The 16,670-nt window shown below is 43.2% G+C and overlaps 1 protein-coding gene across 3 annotated transcripts in view; it reads right to left on the minus strand.

Moving 5' to 3' along the window:
• Positions 1 to 16,670, minus strand: part of ANKRD28 (ankyrin repeat domain 28) — a 121,347-nt gene that overhangs the window by 11,925 nt on the left and 92,752 nt on the right. For all 3 annotated transcript variants that reach the window (XM_066584843.1, XM_066584841.1, XM_066584844.1), the window contains exons 10-21: positions 16,144 to 16,258; positions 14,171 to 14,253; positions 12,211 to 12,274; positions 11,782 to 11,850; positions 11,034 to 11,174; positions 8,665 to 8,776; positions 7,436 to 7,462; positions 3,779 to 3,853; positions 2,701 to 2,902; positions 2,456 to 2,543; positions 1,070 to 1,187; positions 214 to 433 (exon numbers count right to left, since the gene is read on the minus strand). In XM_066584843.1, coding sequence (XP_066440940.1) covers positions 214 to 433; positions 1,070 to 1,187; positions 2,456 to 2,543; positions 2,701 to 2,902; positions 3,779 to 3,853; positions 7,436 to 7,462; positions 8,665 to 8,776; positions 11,034 to 11,174; positions 11,782 to 11,850; positions 12,211 to 12,274; positions 14,171 to 14,253; positions 16,144 to 16,258 — 1,314 coding nt within the window. The remainder of the gene's footprint in view (positions 1 to 213; positions 434 to 1,069; positions 1,188 to 2,455; positions 2,544 to 2,700; positions 2,903 to 3,778; positions 3,854 to 7,435; positions 7,463 to 8,664; positions 8,777 to 11,033; positions 11,175 to 11,781; positions 11,851 to 12,210; positions 12,275 to 14,170; positions 14,254 to 16,143; positions 16,259 to 16,670) is intronic.

Here is a 16,670-nt window from a genome sequence, read left to right on the forward strand (position 1 = left end):
GACTCCTGGTATATAGATGAAGGTCACGGTAACATGCGATTTTACTGGGGTTATTTAATCGTCGCAGGGTTACACTGTCTTAAGACTGAAAATGTTTTCATTTATGGCTTTACAAAATGTGCTAGTAGTCTCATCCCCATGGGAGCTGCCCATGGCCGTCACAGTTCACATCTCCATGAGCGTACACGTATATAACATAAGAATATAGCATACCATTATAACAGGCCCAGTGAAGGGATGTGTACCCGTGATTGTCTGCTATTGCTGGAACCACATCAACAGATACAGCAGTCTGGAGGAGAGCCCCCAGAACACCTATATGACCACATGCTGCCGCCAGATGAATGGGCGTGCGACCTCTGCAGTCCCGTAACAAGAAATTAGCGCTGTGCTGCAGCAATGCTTCCACGCACTCCTCATGTCCGGTCACCGCCTAGAAGACAGAGCGGACAAATAACCACGGCAGAACACAATAGTCCATGTTCAACTAAAGTGCACATATATAGAACATCCAGAACACATAATATTTAAGAAAAACTATGCATTATATCCTAGGAGCGGCAACATCGATAGCTTGTATCACTAGTTCCATTTGCACAGCACAGAGAGTGCAAAACATGAAAACGGTACACGTTGCAATATTAATAGGCTTTACTAACCAAAGTAATTACTGGAAACTAAGCGCAGAGGTAGCAAAGTTCAATGTGTTAAGAAAATGTTTTTTTGCCACTGTTTGCCTTTTCAATAGCTTTTCAATGGCTTTTGTTAAGATAACTTGTGGCAGAAAGTTACCGGAGTGAAGCTAAACTCTGCTCCATCTGTACATGTACGCCTGCCACTTACAAGAAAATCCGTTCTCATAAGTGAGGATTAAGATTCCTCAGCGTCAGAATAGATCATGAAGCAGCAATATTACTTCTAGGTAGGAATGTTCTATCAATTCTGACGGCGCAGAGCAATATATTACACATACAGCAGCTAGCGGTAGTGTTACAGCACATGGTACACATTCTGGTAATGCCGCAGAGGCACACCCATAAAACACAGATCTATGACAGGAGAGGCATACCCCACGGTGCAGCGCTGTCCTTCCCCATTTATCTTTGGCATCCACATTGGCTCCTTTGTTCAGCAATGAATAAACACATTCTGTATGTCCGTTCAGTACAGAGAGCATCAATGGAGTCCTAAGCAAGAGAAGGTACAAATCAGTAACAGATAAAGCTTTGCAGGGAAATGCATCCGTCAGCAGAGCTATCCCCTTATGGCCGACATCCAATTATGCACTTAAACAGAGAACGGAAGCAGCTTCCAGCCAGTCGGGTCAAGGAAGTGAGAAATGAAGTGCCGGAGATGAAAGGGTTGTGATTACACGGGGGCTATTAAACTTTAGGGGAAATATGCTAACTTACAGCGGACTTTATGTAGGAAGACCAGATCAGCAAACAGGATGCATCTGCAAAACAATCTGACTTCTACCAACCAATGCATTTTTAATTTTAGTTTGTTTTTAAGGTCCTGTCCGGACTCGGGTTATCAATATGGCAGCCCTTCGTTATAGATGCAAAAACTGCATCAGCAACTTTACTGACGGTCTGGAGATTTAGTAGTCATTATGAGAGTCTGAACCCTGGTCCACATCTGCAAGGGGTTTGCCATCTTTTGTGGTGGGTTTCTTCCCGGTACTCCGGATTCTGAACAAGCAATTTCCCTTTAAATTAACCCTTCAATCTGTGCATATGACCGAGATTAGATGTGTGACCGATGGGGACCGACTCAAAGAAATTTCTATGCCGTAACTAATAGACTAGGTATATTGTTCATGAAATGAAATCATACAGTACGTAAAAGATTCTCCTAGTTGGATGTTTACTTGTTTGGGGTAAGGCTCTGCTAATATGTACAACATCATTTCAGATGGATAGTATTGGTTCCCGACGATCACTCATTGAAGGGGTTGTCACAAAATCTAAAAGTTATCCCCTATCCAAGTTTGACTGCCGGGACCTCCAATTAACCCCTAGAACAGGGGCCCCAATTGTCCCCGTATAAATCACGCTGCAGCCACAAGTGCGTTGGCACTCCATTTACTTCAATGACACTGCCAGAGATTGCTGAGAGGTCATACTCAGAATGTCGCAGTTGCTCGCACGTGTGACCGCTCCATCCTATAGGGATCGTAAGAACTCCAAGCTGTTGGACACCACTCGCAGTTATTTCTTCTCCTGTGGATGGGGGATAACTTTAAATTTTGCTACAACCCTTTTAAAACTTCTAATGGGTTCGGCTGAAGTTTCCGGCATGTTAATGGCAAGAACTGCGTTGCATGTTACGCTATTCTTGCCTTCGAAAGTGAAAGAAACTTCAACGCCCCTATTCTAGAGGCACGCGGCACACCTGAGCATACTGTATCCTTAATAGATTTTTAGTTTATGCGCTTAAAGCTTGTACATACTGTCCATTTCCATCATGAATATCCACTGCGGTCTGAATGTCAGCATTTCCTATGAGAAGTCTCAAACACTCTGAATGTCCATTAATGGCTAAGGAAAAAAAAGAAAGAAAGTGCTTAGAATCCTAAAACGGATGCGTTATATCGTACGCATTGTAATCTTGAGAATAAAAAAAACTCCATCATCAGTTATGTTACTTATTCTAAACGTATTTTAATAGGACAGTGCCCCGTGTGGGACGCCCTACCTGCTGAATGAATGGGTGTCCTCTTCACAACATAGTCCTTAACTAAGATTGATGCTCCTTGATTGATGAGAACATCTACACATTCAACGTGTCCTTTGAAAGCGGCTAGATCCAGAGGTGTCCTGCCAGTGCTGTTCCGTACATCGAGGTCAAGTAAAGACTGCACTAAAACCTCTAGGGCCTGATGGTGCCCGTGGTAAGCCTGGAATACAATGCATAAAGAAGGAAAAGCTTTTAGCCATGCCTGCTGATGCAGCAATAAAGCCACGCTGGACACTCTAAAGTGGGTCATATTTCATGGACAATCTGATGGCTCTTGGAAGATACCAGATTCTCTACTTTTGCTAATAATTCAAGCTGTTTCGAGGCCCTTTTTAATGTCAACTATATCTTTAACCCCTTAAGGACCGCCCCGGTTTTTCCCTTCTTTTTATGGTTTTTCCTTGCCACTTTAAAAAAAAAAAAAAATCATAACTCTTAAGTATCCATCAATGCAGCTGTCTGAAGGAGAAGTCGTTTGCAGAACAAGTTGTATTTTCCAAATGTACTAAGAAAGCTTAAAAAAAAAAAAAAAATTAAGTGGAGTGAAATGATGAAAAAAAATATATAAATTCTGCCATCTTGGGGAAGGAGGAGGTTGTTTCTATGGTGTACACGCGGCTCCAGAAAGGATGTTACTTTTCATTATAAATATGGGAAAAGTGGTTTTTTTTTTGTTTTTGAATAATTAAACTTTTTTTAGTCCCCCTAGGGGGACACGAACTTGTGATGGTCTGATCGCTCCTGCAGTAGGATGTAATGCCATAGTATTAGATTATACTGCGATCTGTCATGCAATCTATCAAGCATCTCTCTCTATACATCTATAACGTCGTCTCCCGTCTTTAGTAGGAACAACCTTGTACAGGCTACCTCTATCCATGTAAAATGGCTTATGGGTTCTGGTATTTAATTTTTTTCCTATATTTTTCAGTACGGCCGGAACATCTAGACAGTCTTAAAGAGCCCGATATCTATTAGAACACTGAAGTCATTTTGGGGGGTTAAATGCAGTGCAAATGAAGCTTTAGGAACTTACAGCTAAGTGCAAAGGGCTGATTGGTGCACGAGTATCTGCGTCATTCAGCATGTCCGTACCTGAAGTTTCCATAAGCTGATTGAAAGTGATACAGCAGATTAATAATATGTATATTTGCAGGCTCCATTACAACAATAAAATACATGCAGTACTCAAACACCTATGAGCTTACTAATAAAAACTAATCTTAAACCATCAAAACATACAAGAAAATCGTCCTTTTACATAGTACCGCTGTCAGAAGCTTAAGCGCCAGTCGTGTCAACGATAACGGCTCCTCTGCTGTCACACAGGAGCGATGATCACTTAGGCCTCCCTCACACAGGGCGTTTTGTACAGCGTTTAGCGCTACCTTTTCAGCCCAGCGCTAAACACTGTACAACACTCCAATTCATTTCAATGGGGCTGCTCACACAGGGCTGAAAACGCAGCGCCTCCCAACGCTGCGCTTTGACAGCGATGCAAGTTTTATTTTGGGGCGTTTTCAGCCCTGTGTCGCCCATTAAAATAAATGGGCAGTGGTTTTAGCACTGCTGAAAACGCGGCAACACTTGGTGCCGCGTTTTTGGCAGCGTTAACCGCTCGCCGATTTTCGGGGTGAGGGCTTGCAATAGAAGCCCTACCCCAAAAAACAATCCCAGGTAGGTAGGGGGAAAAAAAAAAAAAGCAATACTCACCTAGCCGCTGCAGTCCGGGTCGCGGCCGCTGGTCTCTGCCGTTGATCCGGGCTTCTTCTGCACTCACAAGTCTATTGCTGTAGGCCAGGTTTGAGAACCACGCCTCCGGCAATAGAGTGCTGTGATTTATCAGCGCGCTCGATGTCCAATCACAGCCCTTCATTGACTGTCTCAGCCAATCAGCACCGGCAAGCTCTGATTGGCTGAGACAGTCAATGAAGGGCTGTGATTGGGCATTGAGCAAGCGCCGACAACTAATCATAGCACTCTATTGCCGGAGGCAGGGTTCTCAAACCTGGACTACAGCAATAGACTTGTGAATGCAGAGGAAGCCCGGATCAGCGGTAAGAGACCAGCGGCCGCGACCCGGACTGCAGCGGCTAGGTGAGTATTACTTTTTTTTCTTTTCAGCATCCTTGGCTGCATTTTCAGCCGAGCTTAAAACACAGCCAAAATGCTGGCACAAAGTATGCCAGCGCTGCTGAAACGGGGCGGAATCTGCAGTAAACGCAGCATTGAAAAACGCTGCGTTCTGCAAACGCCCTGTGTGAGGGAGGCCTTAGTGTATGCAGGCAGAGCAGGCCAGAGATCTCTTTCGCCCACCTTCATTCACCGGAAACGGGCAGTTGTTTATAGATGGACTGCCTGTTTTTAGACAGGCCGATCGCCGTTTGATTTCTGTGCCTCCAAAAACTGACCGAATTGTAATTTGGCGTTAAGTCGCTGGCAGCATTTGCACTCAACAATTATCGCTCGAGTACCCATGATCCAGCGAGAATCTGAACGATTACACTGTGCAACACACTTTTTGTAACCGATAGGCAGATAGACAGCACATAGTAACTTTAGTGTGCTGAATTCAAATAGGATATCCATTTTATTCTGCCATGTAAGGTTTTCCAGTTATGGAGAATAATGTAATCCAATTGCCGCTGTACTTTATTTTTTGGAAATCTACTTATACAATTAATCCAGTCGGTTCGCCATTAACCGTGCTTAATAAAAAGAATAAAAGTGACTGCACACCTATTTCACAATCGCTGTTACACATTGCGCGCTGACTGAACACTTTAAGGGTAGGTTTATGTAATATATAGGGTATGTTTTCTCGTGGCTGAAACACTGCGGATCTTCCAGCAGTAAGTTGTAATTAGTGAACTGTCTTTTTACAGGTCATTGGTTAGACTGGGGCTACTTTTCTAAATTTACAATATGGCTGAGTGGCGCAGATGTCTGAACAACCCGGACAATTTCTGATATGTCTGTGGACAGTTCACAACAAAGACACAGCGGAGGAAAATAACATCCTTGTAAAGTGTGCCTATCACAAGTATTTTGGAATAAAGCTTGGTGACCAAGATAAGTGGCACCGCACAACTGTGTGTCATGTAACACACATCTCACACAGTGGCGGAAAGGCGAGAGTAAAATGCCATTCGCCATTCCGATAGTATGGCGAGAACAAAGAGACCACCATATTGGCTGTTATTTCTGGATGACAAACACCAAAGGCTTCTCCAGGAAACAGAAAGATAGAATTCTGTATTCACATATACATTCTACCATAAAACCAGTGCCTCATGACGCCTGATTACCTGTTCCTGATCCAATGAGAGGTTTGCTATTGGCCTCTGGCAAGGACCACTATGGTGGTCACTGTTACAAGTCCAGCCAATATAGGTGACACTGTTACTACTGGGCCACTGTGGTTGTCACTATTACTACTCGGGCCAATATAGGGGACACTTACTACTGAGGCCACTATAGGGATCTATTACTATTGACACCACTGTGGGGGGTCACTATTGCTACTGGGGCTTCTGTAGGTGTCAGTATTGGGGTGTATTCCCATGGACGTAAGCACATTTCAATTGCGCAAATACAACAGGTGTTTGCACGACCAAAAATGGCAAACGCCCACGTTTTTCGCCTGCTCTGGCATGTCTAAGTGCACAAATACACTGCATATTTGCACATGCAATAAAGAACGTAGACAGGCTCACTGAAATGGTGCGCAAATAAGCAGGATTCTTGCGTACTCGCTGCGTATTTGTGCCGGCCATTCACTTCAATGGCTTACTGCAGTGTGTAATACAAGGTCATGCTGCGTATTTTTTCGCACGATCCCATTGAAATCAATGGGTTCTATTCACTACGTATTCTGCATACAAGACATCTCAGTCATTGAAGACCGTTATAAAGGGAAGTACAATCCGAATATGAGGGGCGACTTCTGACGGTTCTTACAGAGGGAAAATAATGTTTTTAACAGGAGGAAGTCAAGATCCAAGCGTCATTTTACGGAAATGTATCAATTACTTTCCGCTATGAAAATTTTTTAAAAATTTGTTGCACGTTGTAATCGTTCAGTGTAGACGGGCGCTAAGGCTATGGTCACATGTTGAGTATTTGCTGAGGATTGTGGTGCCTCACCAAATCCACTAACATTCTGCATCCAGTCCACCAGGCAATTCATACCCCACTGATGTGTAGCAGAAACGATATTCACGAAATACGCAGAATCAGGGAAAATCAGCAGATAAGCCTCACTGAACTATTGTTCAGATCCAGCGACATACGTGGCAGGAAGCCAAGAGTCAGTCTTGGATTTCTGCCGTGGAATTTCTGTAAAAAGAAGGACAGACTAATGGGCTGATAAGTACGCTGGCGGACATTGAGTTCAGTGCATATGTTCTCAGCCATAATTAATGAGCTTGTTTCACAAAGACAACCCCTGTTCAAATGGCAAAGGTTAGGTGTTCCCCTATTGCAGCCCCACCTCCCTCTACAGACCTGGGCTGGCATTGTGTTACATGTAATACATGGTGGATGGGGTATAGCAGCTGATTGCACCAACAGCAATCAGCTGATTACCAGGCCGGCTTCAATCACAAAACAGGCAATCTAGAAGAGTTTTCGGTCTGCTGTAAATACAAACTTATCTTATTTCCATAGAAAAAGAAAAAAAAGATTTACTTACAACATCTAGGGGCGTTTCTCGGGCAATCTGTAACAAGGACATTTAATTAGCTCATCATCAGCCCAACACCTTATGGAGAAGGATTAGTCTGGTAATGAACGTGTATTTACAAGGAGCTCTGAGCCATAATACAGACACTCGTTCTAATCTAATGCATTCCTTTAAGAGTCCCCAAATATGTTATGATAGATCCTACATCAATGTCAAACAACCGCCACTAACAAGCAAGGAACTGTGAAGTTTTAAACCTTGGAAATAGCTCCAATTTAAAGTGGTTTTCCCAAAGTAGATTTTTGTCACCAATCTATTTTATAGGTGATAAGTCTGATTTATGGGGATCTCGCCACCAATCCCGAGAACAGGGGTCCTGTGACCCTCTCCTCCTCACTGTGTGCTTGCTTCATCCGCCCACAAAGAGGTAGAGACTGAATGCAGCGACGGGATGCATGAGCGCTGCTGCTCAATTCATTTCAATGGGGGTGATGTAAATGGCCAAGTACACCCCTGTCTTTGGGATTAGTGGGCATCTCAGTGGTGAGACCCCAACGATAAGACTTATCACCTATACTATGGATGTCTTATGATAACTCATTGAAATACTGGACACATCACACACTGTGCCAACCTGCAGAATGTATAGGATGATTTAAGAGGATATTAGGCAGTCATAGGGTTAAGGGCACGTAGCATAAAGAAAGTTATGATTAATGCCAAAAAGTAACCAATCTGACATTTAAAATATATAGGCACAATGCCCACAGGCGGGTATGATTTGCGGGGCACCCATGCTGAAGATAGGGAAGTAAAACCGCCCATAGGGAAACATGGGTGTCTGCAAATGAAATAAAGCATGTGGATTTGATTTGTGGACCTCTTTCCGGAAAAATCACTGCATGCTCCATTTCAGTGCGGAATCCTGCGCAGACAGTTTCCATTAAAGTCAACGGAAGCCGACCGATCCGCGGCCCGTCTACAATTAAATTGTGGACGGGCTGCGGATTCTGCGGTAGTGCAGGAGTTTAACAAAAAAAAACAAACTTCACTGCGCATGTGCAATGGCACGCCGGCCGATGCTTTCACACACATCCGCAGTGAAGAAAATGAAGACCCCAAAAGGTAGGAGGTAGAAGACCCTTCGTGTCCTCGGCCGTGGGCCATGAGGCCTAAACCTCCCCTTTCCCCACACATTTACCTCCCAGTGTTACACTAATGTCACACTATACACTCACCAATTCTAGACATAGACGATGACCATAGGCGGCTGCGTAATGAACTGCGTTATACCCATGCTTGTCCCTGATACCTGGGTTTGCATCATTTCTTAGTAAGTATTCCAGGCACCTAGAGTAATGAGAATAAAAACACCCGTATGAAATAAGGCTAATTGGTTTGGACTATGATCCCACATACTCTTCACATAAAGTACACGAAAAGTCCAAAACTATGGTCATCTGTAAAACTAAAGGGGATGTCCGAGTAATGAAAAGGCATCCTAAGGGGTCACTTATGGCGTAACATAACAAAGGAGCTCAAAACTCTCCTCTCCCAACCGGCGGCTTGGATCTCTGATGTGCTGATTATAGACCGCCTGTGACGTACCGTAAACCTGCTGCTACGTCCAAAGACCATCCTCAGAGATGAGCGCAGTCATTGCCAGCAACAGCCTGTCTGGAGACGGCTCAGGCGGACTGCAGCCTCTAATGTCAGCAGGCAGACCTGGAGCAGCCAGCAGGGAATGATCGGAGAGAGGGGAGAACCAGCTGCTTTATTATATTACACCCCTTAGCACGCCCTTTCATAACTCGGACAGCCCCTCTAAGTATTACTCTTTGAAACGGCATTGAACATGTTATATACAATACCTGATGGAGACCTCGGCAGGCCCATAGGCTCGCTATTTAACATGTTTTTATTTATTTCAGCTTAGCATTAAAATGCTATAACTGCAAAACTATCCTTAATTATTTCTCTCGGAATGCAATAAGACTTCACAGAGATGCTTCTATTATGAAACTAGTGTGTTCCCTCCTTTGTCCCCTTTTTTCCTCTTTTGCTCAAACGCATTTATAATACAAAACGAAGATTTAAAAAGAGGGTGAAGCAGATTGTGTTCTTTTTATTAGCATTTTGTAATTCACAACTTTGTCACTAGGTGGCAGAAACGAGCCGTTAGAATTCTAAACAGTACAAGTAGTTTTTGGTCATTTTCGTGCATCTGCAGATATTTACAAGGCTAATGAATTGCAGATCTAATATAATAACAACGTGTCTGGATTATAGAATTCCCTGGATTTCTAGGCTCACAGCATAAACACCAGAGAATAAAACTTTACAAACATCCTGCTCGGTCAATATCTCTCCAATCGCTGTTCAGGGACCAGTGACAAGAGTCCATCAGTAAGTATGTATATATGTATACACACACACACAAACTATGGGTAAAACATGCATGAATCAGTGCAATAAAAACCGCAATTGCTGTGTTGTATGTACGCTGCTGTGCCGGCACCACAAATGACCGTGCAGGCTCACTGAAGAAGGGAACTCTGCATTCAGCTATGCAGCTAGATGATGACCTACTTCCCTAGCACCTTTTTTCTTACCTGCATAACCAGGTAGGTGGTTTTCTAATAGAAGGATACAAAATAGGCTAAACAAAAATAAAAATGCTTATAAAATCGCCTATTTGGCACATTTTGAAAAAATTACATAACGCTATAGCTTAAAGTTATTTTGCAACAGAAAAATTATTTTTGGACAAGAGCTTCAAACGGTAATGAGTCACTATATGCTTAAGCTTGAAAACCAAATTGTCCTATATGAGAATTCTTGCAGCGGGACCCGACTCGAGCGTCTGCAGAGAGCAGCGTGACACTCACCTGCTCCCGCGGCCCCTTCATGCGCATGCGCAGAGCAAAGCCAGCAAGCGGTGAGTGACGTTTCTGTGCGGGGCTCCAATTGGTTTGCTGCACGAGATTTCGTGCAGCCGTCTGCATAGGATTGCGTTTATTAACGCAATCCTATGGCAGCTTCCAGGGGCGGAAATCCCGTCTCGGAATTTCCGCGCGTCTGCAGGCGGTCTATTAGTGAGCGAGAGACCAGACTAGGGTCTGTCTTCAAAAAGTTACCATTATGTTTACTTGATCGTGACGCAAAGATTGTGCTCCCAATTTTTATTTTTTTTTTAGCAAGAGAAAAGTCCTTCAAAAACAGGAAAGACAAAACAAAACCAAAAAAAAACAAACAACGAGACAAACCGTAGGAACACACAACATATTTTTCATTAGATCGGAATGGAGCGGTTCTTTTAATCCCAGAATCTCCTCAGTGTTGCTGAGATTTCCTCTGGACAAAAAGGGCTAAGGAGCCAAAACAAGTGCTTCTTTGTGAAAGTGGCCGACTGCGTGACAGTCAGAATGGGTCTAGAGAACAAGCCAGGAACTCCCCTTCTTAAAAGGCTACATTCTCTCTAATCAACATAAAGAGACAAATGTGATGAAGTTCCAACACCCTTGGCAGCGAGTCCTCATAAAACCACTCAATCAGCTGACGCGCAACACAAAAGGAAAATTCATATAGTGACATGAACGCAACTTACTTGCCATCTGTGTCTGATGTAGCTGCGTAGTGCAGCGGGGAACAACCCCTCTCATCGAGATCATTCACGCTGGCTCCAGACCCCACAAGTGCAAACAGGCACTGGTAATTACAATTGGCAGCGGCGTAATGAAGTGGAGTTCTTCATTTAATGAAAAAAGGGAGAAAAGAATTAGTACAATAGACAACAGCAAATATCTGGCAATCCGTCTGATCAGTAAAGGGTTCACACTACATACAATACACGTAACGGAAAAATCTGCAAGGCTTTGACTGCATGCTATGGATTCTACAATCCTGCCTATCAGGTTGTGCGTTTTTTACCCTTCGCAATGCATTTTACTGCAGATTCACAGAAAATCTCCACGTCTGAACCAGCTTTTATGGGTTGCAGCAACACCGAAGTAACAGGTATTATCTAACAAGGACAGACCCTGTACAATCACACGGACAGCTTTCATTGCAGTCAATGGAAGCAGTCCATTCCGTGGCGAGTCGCCACAGATCCGCGTCATGCCCTGCACTGCGTATGTGCGCCGACACACCGGCCAAGACAGACAAGTATGGAGTCTCTGGTCGGCACCAGGTCCAATTCCGCTGCGAGATTTCGCAGTCAGAATCCGACCCGGCCGTGGGCATTGGGCCTTAGAAACAGCTGCAGGTAGACATGAAGAAACACATGTTTCACTTAAAGGGGCTAAAAGGTATTAAAAAAAACCCTTAAGCGAGCACAGAAAAAATAAACTTACCTCCCAAACTTGTCTTTTTTGTTGAAGTCTGCACCTGTGTTTAACAACAAGTTCAGACACTCCAGGTTCCTGAAAGGGAAATCACACATTTAATGAGTTTTGAAGACGTTTCCATCAGCGATCTGTCCATATTTATAGGTCGGCTTCACAGTTTGTACAGTCTTGTTTCCCTTTGGTGACCTAAGTCACCAAACGTAGGAGGTTTCAACTCCCCATCCACATCAATGTCCATAGATAAAATGTATGTTTGCCAATATGTAAGCCGGTCAGGCTTAAATGTGAATATAAATAAATTAAATGAAAAGAAATAGTAATTTGGAAGTCCATTACGAGACGCAGAAATAAATTAAATCTCTTTTGAAAATCTTTGCTCACACAAGAAAATGTTTTTAACATTTTGCTGACTCTTTTTAATGAAGCACAACGTACCCTCCAGCCGAAGCAGCATGAAGACAGGTCCTGCCAAAGTCATCTGGAGTATCTATGTCAAAACCTAGAAATACAGAACACACTGCTACTATTCTATGTGACATAATAAACATCCTACAGTGCAACGTCTTTATATTTCGTTATTTCCCCTTGTAACCTGTATCATCAAGGAGGTCGCATAGGCTTTATTTCCAGAATACGTTTGCTTTTACTGTAATGATATGCAGAACACTAAGAAAAGTAAGTGCAGTCATTGAGAAAGTATTCCACGAGCTCAGGAAGAGGACTAGCAACCAGAAAAACGGGCCACGGCATTGTACATACCGGTAGTCTTTGTGACATGCATACAGCAGACAGGTTCGTAGTGCCACCAGCAGGAGAAACTGTCACTGATCCCCGAGACTATGGCCTCCTGCATATGGGCGGGATTTCCCGCAGAATTTCCACCTGTGCCCGCTGCCATAGGATTGCCTTAGATAACGCAATCCTATGCACACAGCCGCGATTTGACCGCGTGAAAACTTGCGCGGTAAACAAATCGCGGCATGTCCCATTTCTGAGCGAGCCGTGCAGAGGCCTGTACCATCACCTCTAACGCGCTGGCTCTGCGCATGTCCAGGCTAGGCGGCAGCCAATGCAAGGGCACAGCTCGCATCCCGCTGCAAGAACTCTCGCAGCAGGATCCAACCGGGCCGTCTGCAGGGGGCCTGAAGTGACCAATGCAACAAACTTGGTTTTCACATTTATTTTACAGCTAGGCGGTGAAAGTTGGTGTGGGAGGAAATGGGTATCAGAGTAACATAATACATCAAGATGGAAAAAGAAAAAAAAGGTACCAAAAAACATTGTAAACAAAAAAAACAAAAAACAAGTGTCATCTAGTCAGGAAATGAACAAAACTGTTTGTCCATACAACCACCGTGACCAGGATTATTTTGAGAATGTGGCTCGAATTTTAGAAACAGACACTTGACAATGACTTGTAATAAACTTTACAAGCAGCAGGAAAAATTATTTGCAGGAAGGACATTAACAAATGTATGAGCGACACTGTTTAAAAGGGGTTGTCTGAGATTAAAAAGGGAAAACAAATGGCCTCAGGGTAGCTGACAGCACAAAATAACCATAGCTTTAAAGGGGCTGTCCACTTCGAACTACTGGCAAACTAGCCTCGGGATAGGTCATCACTAACAGATTGCTTGGAGCTTGCTGGACGGGATCCCCAGTGATCAGCTGTTCCTCCGGGTCGACATCTCAAGTGTACAGAGCTGCTTTTTGCTGGAAGCAAACAGGTCCATACATTGTGCAGCAACCTGGGTTTGTATTGCAGTCCAAGTCCCATTTGCTTCAATGGGACTCAGCCTACAATACCAGCCTGGGCAGCTGCACAGTATACGGAGGTGTCTGCTTTCAGCAAAAAGTAGCTCTACACACCAAGACACTAACCTGATTGCAAGAGATCCCAGCAATCTGCTATTGAAGACCTATGTTGAGGATAATTCATCAATCGTTAAAAGTGGGACAACCCGTTTAACCCTTCACATCTCCAGCTCCACTGCCCTTATTCTCACTGCTACAGTGTCATAAGCTTCACATGACCATTGAGACCAGTGATAGGCTGCAGTGGTCATGTGACCGACGAATGAGAGGTCATCACTTCCTCCAACAGTGGGGACCGAAGCAGCGGTATTGGAGCCAGAGGGACCTTTTAAAAAAAAGGTAATTGTCATTTTATACTGTTACCTACCTGGAGGCCATTTAAAATAAAAAAAATGAAAAATCACACAAACATTTTAAGATGCATCCAATTTTATGTAAAAAAAAACAAAAAACAAGTTCCAATTAGGTACACTTCGAAATGCAAAGAGATGATGAAGCTTTCACAATTCAGTAGACATAATTTTTAACCAGATTACTAATAAAATGCATGTAATATAGGATTCCAAATCCTAAAACCAACCTGAAGAAAGGAGCTTTCTGCAGCAATCGGAGAAACCACTCAGTGCAGCCAGATGTAGCGGGAACATTCCGTGGATGCCTCGTCTGGAAGAGGTCACATTTTAGTGGTCAGATAAATGAGGAAAGTACTCAATCTTCAATAGATGCCAAGACTTTACCCAGTTCCGTGCTTTTGTTATAAACATCCTTCCAGCACTGTACACAGATAGCCATCACTTGCACTCTTCCAGAAAAACATTCTAAATCTACAACAGAAATTTCCTAACTCATCTGGGAAGGCCTTTTTTCCCTGCTAAATTCTTGTTTCCTGCTGTGCTGTCTTAATTATCTACAAAGGCCTTGCATTCACTTGTTGACTACATTCAATGACAGGCACCCTTTTGTTTTTTTCTGAGGGTACATGCCCAAACTTTCTAGACTGATCAGACATCATACTTGAGCAAATACTTGTGAAGACCAGACTGCCCACCTCTGAGACTAGCAGTAGGCACAGCTTCATGACCAAACCATCAACTAAACTTAAAAAACATTGCTTGTTGCACCGCTCATTCGCTTATAATGTAGTGGGTGCGTTATGCAAATAGCAAAACGCCAATAAGAATGTTCGCTAGCGTAAAAATATTGATTTGGTGTTTGCTGCACATGTATTCACTGCATAAGGCATGTGAGTCTTGTTCCAAGGAAGTTCTCATTCCTGCTTTCCATTAATGACTGTAGTACAGCCAAGATCGAAAAAGTTTTTAAAAATTGGCAAAAAGGACCGCTACATTCTTAAACTTATTGGTTACTTTTATCTTTCACAAATTAAAGGTGTTTTCTAGGTTTTTAACTCCTTAAGGTTGCAGTTTCCTCTCCCCCCCCCCCTTTTCATTTTTCCGCCCCACTTTAAAAAAAAATCATAACTCTTATTTATCCAGGTTGCTGTCTGAGGGGCTTGTTTTTTGCGAGACAGGTTGTATTTTTATGTACCATATAATGTACTGAAAAACCCAAAAAAATTTTAAGTGGAGTAAAATGGAAAAGAGAAAAAAAAAAAAAAGATTCCGCCATCTTGGGGGGGGGGGGGGGGGGGGGCTTGTTTCTACGGCGTACACACTGCAGCAAAATTACATAACTTAATTCTGTGGGTCAGTACAGGCAAGACTTTCAGAAGGCCCCCGGCTGTCATGGCAACTGCACTACACTCTGCAATGACATCACAGGGGGCCATTTGAGAACCCCGAACATCGATCAGGGCATTTAAATGCCGCTATCTGAATGGACGGTGGCATTTAAAAGGTTAACAGCCCTGATCAGTGGTACTGCTGATTAGTGCTGTTGCGGGCAGGTGTCGGCTGTAAGAAACAGCTGGCATCTGGGTTTATGAGCGGATCGATGCCAGTTCTCTCCATACATGCCCCAAACTTCCAGGACATAAATGTATGCCTTGTACCGTTAAAGACTTAAACAGCAGGCACTCCTGAAAACCAATGAAAAAAAAATATACCCACCAGCTCTGGACGCCTTCAGATGTGGATGTTCCATATAGAACCTGACAGATGCAGTCAACCGTTGTGCATCGCTGACGTCTCATTGGTTGCAATGTCAGTCTGTATATGGAATGTCCCTTATTGTAGCTTTTAAACAGAGCTGGTGGGGAGAATGGGAGATGTGGCACTGGAGCAGCAGCGGTTCAGAGACCGGGAGTATATAATTTTTTTCCTATTGTTATTCAGGATTACCTGCCATTTATTTTTAATAAATAAAACTCTGAAAACCCTTTTAATGAGTCATACATAAATGCAAAACATATGAGGCAAAACAAGGACCTCACTCACTAACTCCATAAAAGCATACCAGAAAGCAAAGTGTTGAGAGCAACTACACAAATGCATGGGGCAAAAGTTATTGTGCAGGTTACAGAAGACAAAGGGAGAAAAACAAGAAGCTGACGGCAAGGTTCTATCGGTCTCCATAATACACACTGTCACTCACTTTGAGGTATCTGCACCATTGGTGATTAAAGTGTTAATGAGAAGCTCATGGCCATATCTGGCTGCTAAGTGCAGTGGAGTGTTCCCGTTCTTGTCTTCGCAGTCTATCTCAGCTCCTACAACATAAAAGAAAAGATAGATTTTTCAATGTGTGAGAAAACTAAGATGTAAATAAAGGAGATTAAATAATAACTCCACAGCGCCGCCTACTGGAAGGCAGCATTCCTTCAAGTTAGACTCTTTATACAAGCCTTGTAACAATGACTGGGGATTAAAAGCTGGTCTTCCCTAAGGAGAAAACTAAGATGAGAATGATAAATTATTTTCAATGTCCATTTCTGTATTTAGTATGCTAAACTCATTCTCCATTTACTACTGGATTAAATATGTAATTCCACTCAATCTTTGTATAGTTATATTTACAGCTTAAAAAGAATTTCCGCTTTATCTATAAGCCATCTATAAAAGAGGTCGTCTCATCATTAAGGTGACTGAGCATCTATGAGCCCCTGCCTGTCTCCTGATTTC

Source organism: Eleutherodactylus coqui, chromosome 12 (assembly GCF_035609145.1).
Source record: "Eleutherodactylus coqui strain aEleCoq1 chromosome 12, aEleCoq1.hap1, whole genome shotgun sequence".
Lineage (NCBI taxonomy): Eukaryota > Metazoa > Chordata > Amphibia > Anura > Eleutherodactylidae > Eleutherodactylus > Eleutherodactylus coqui.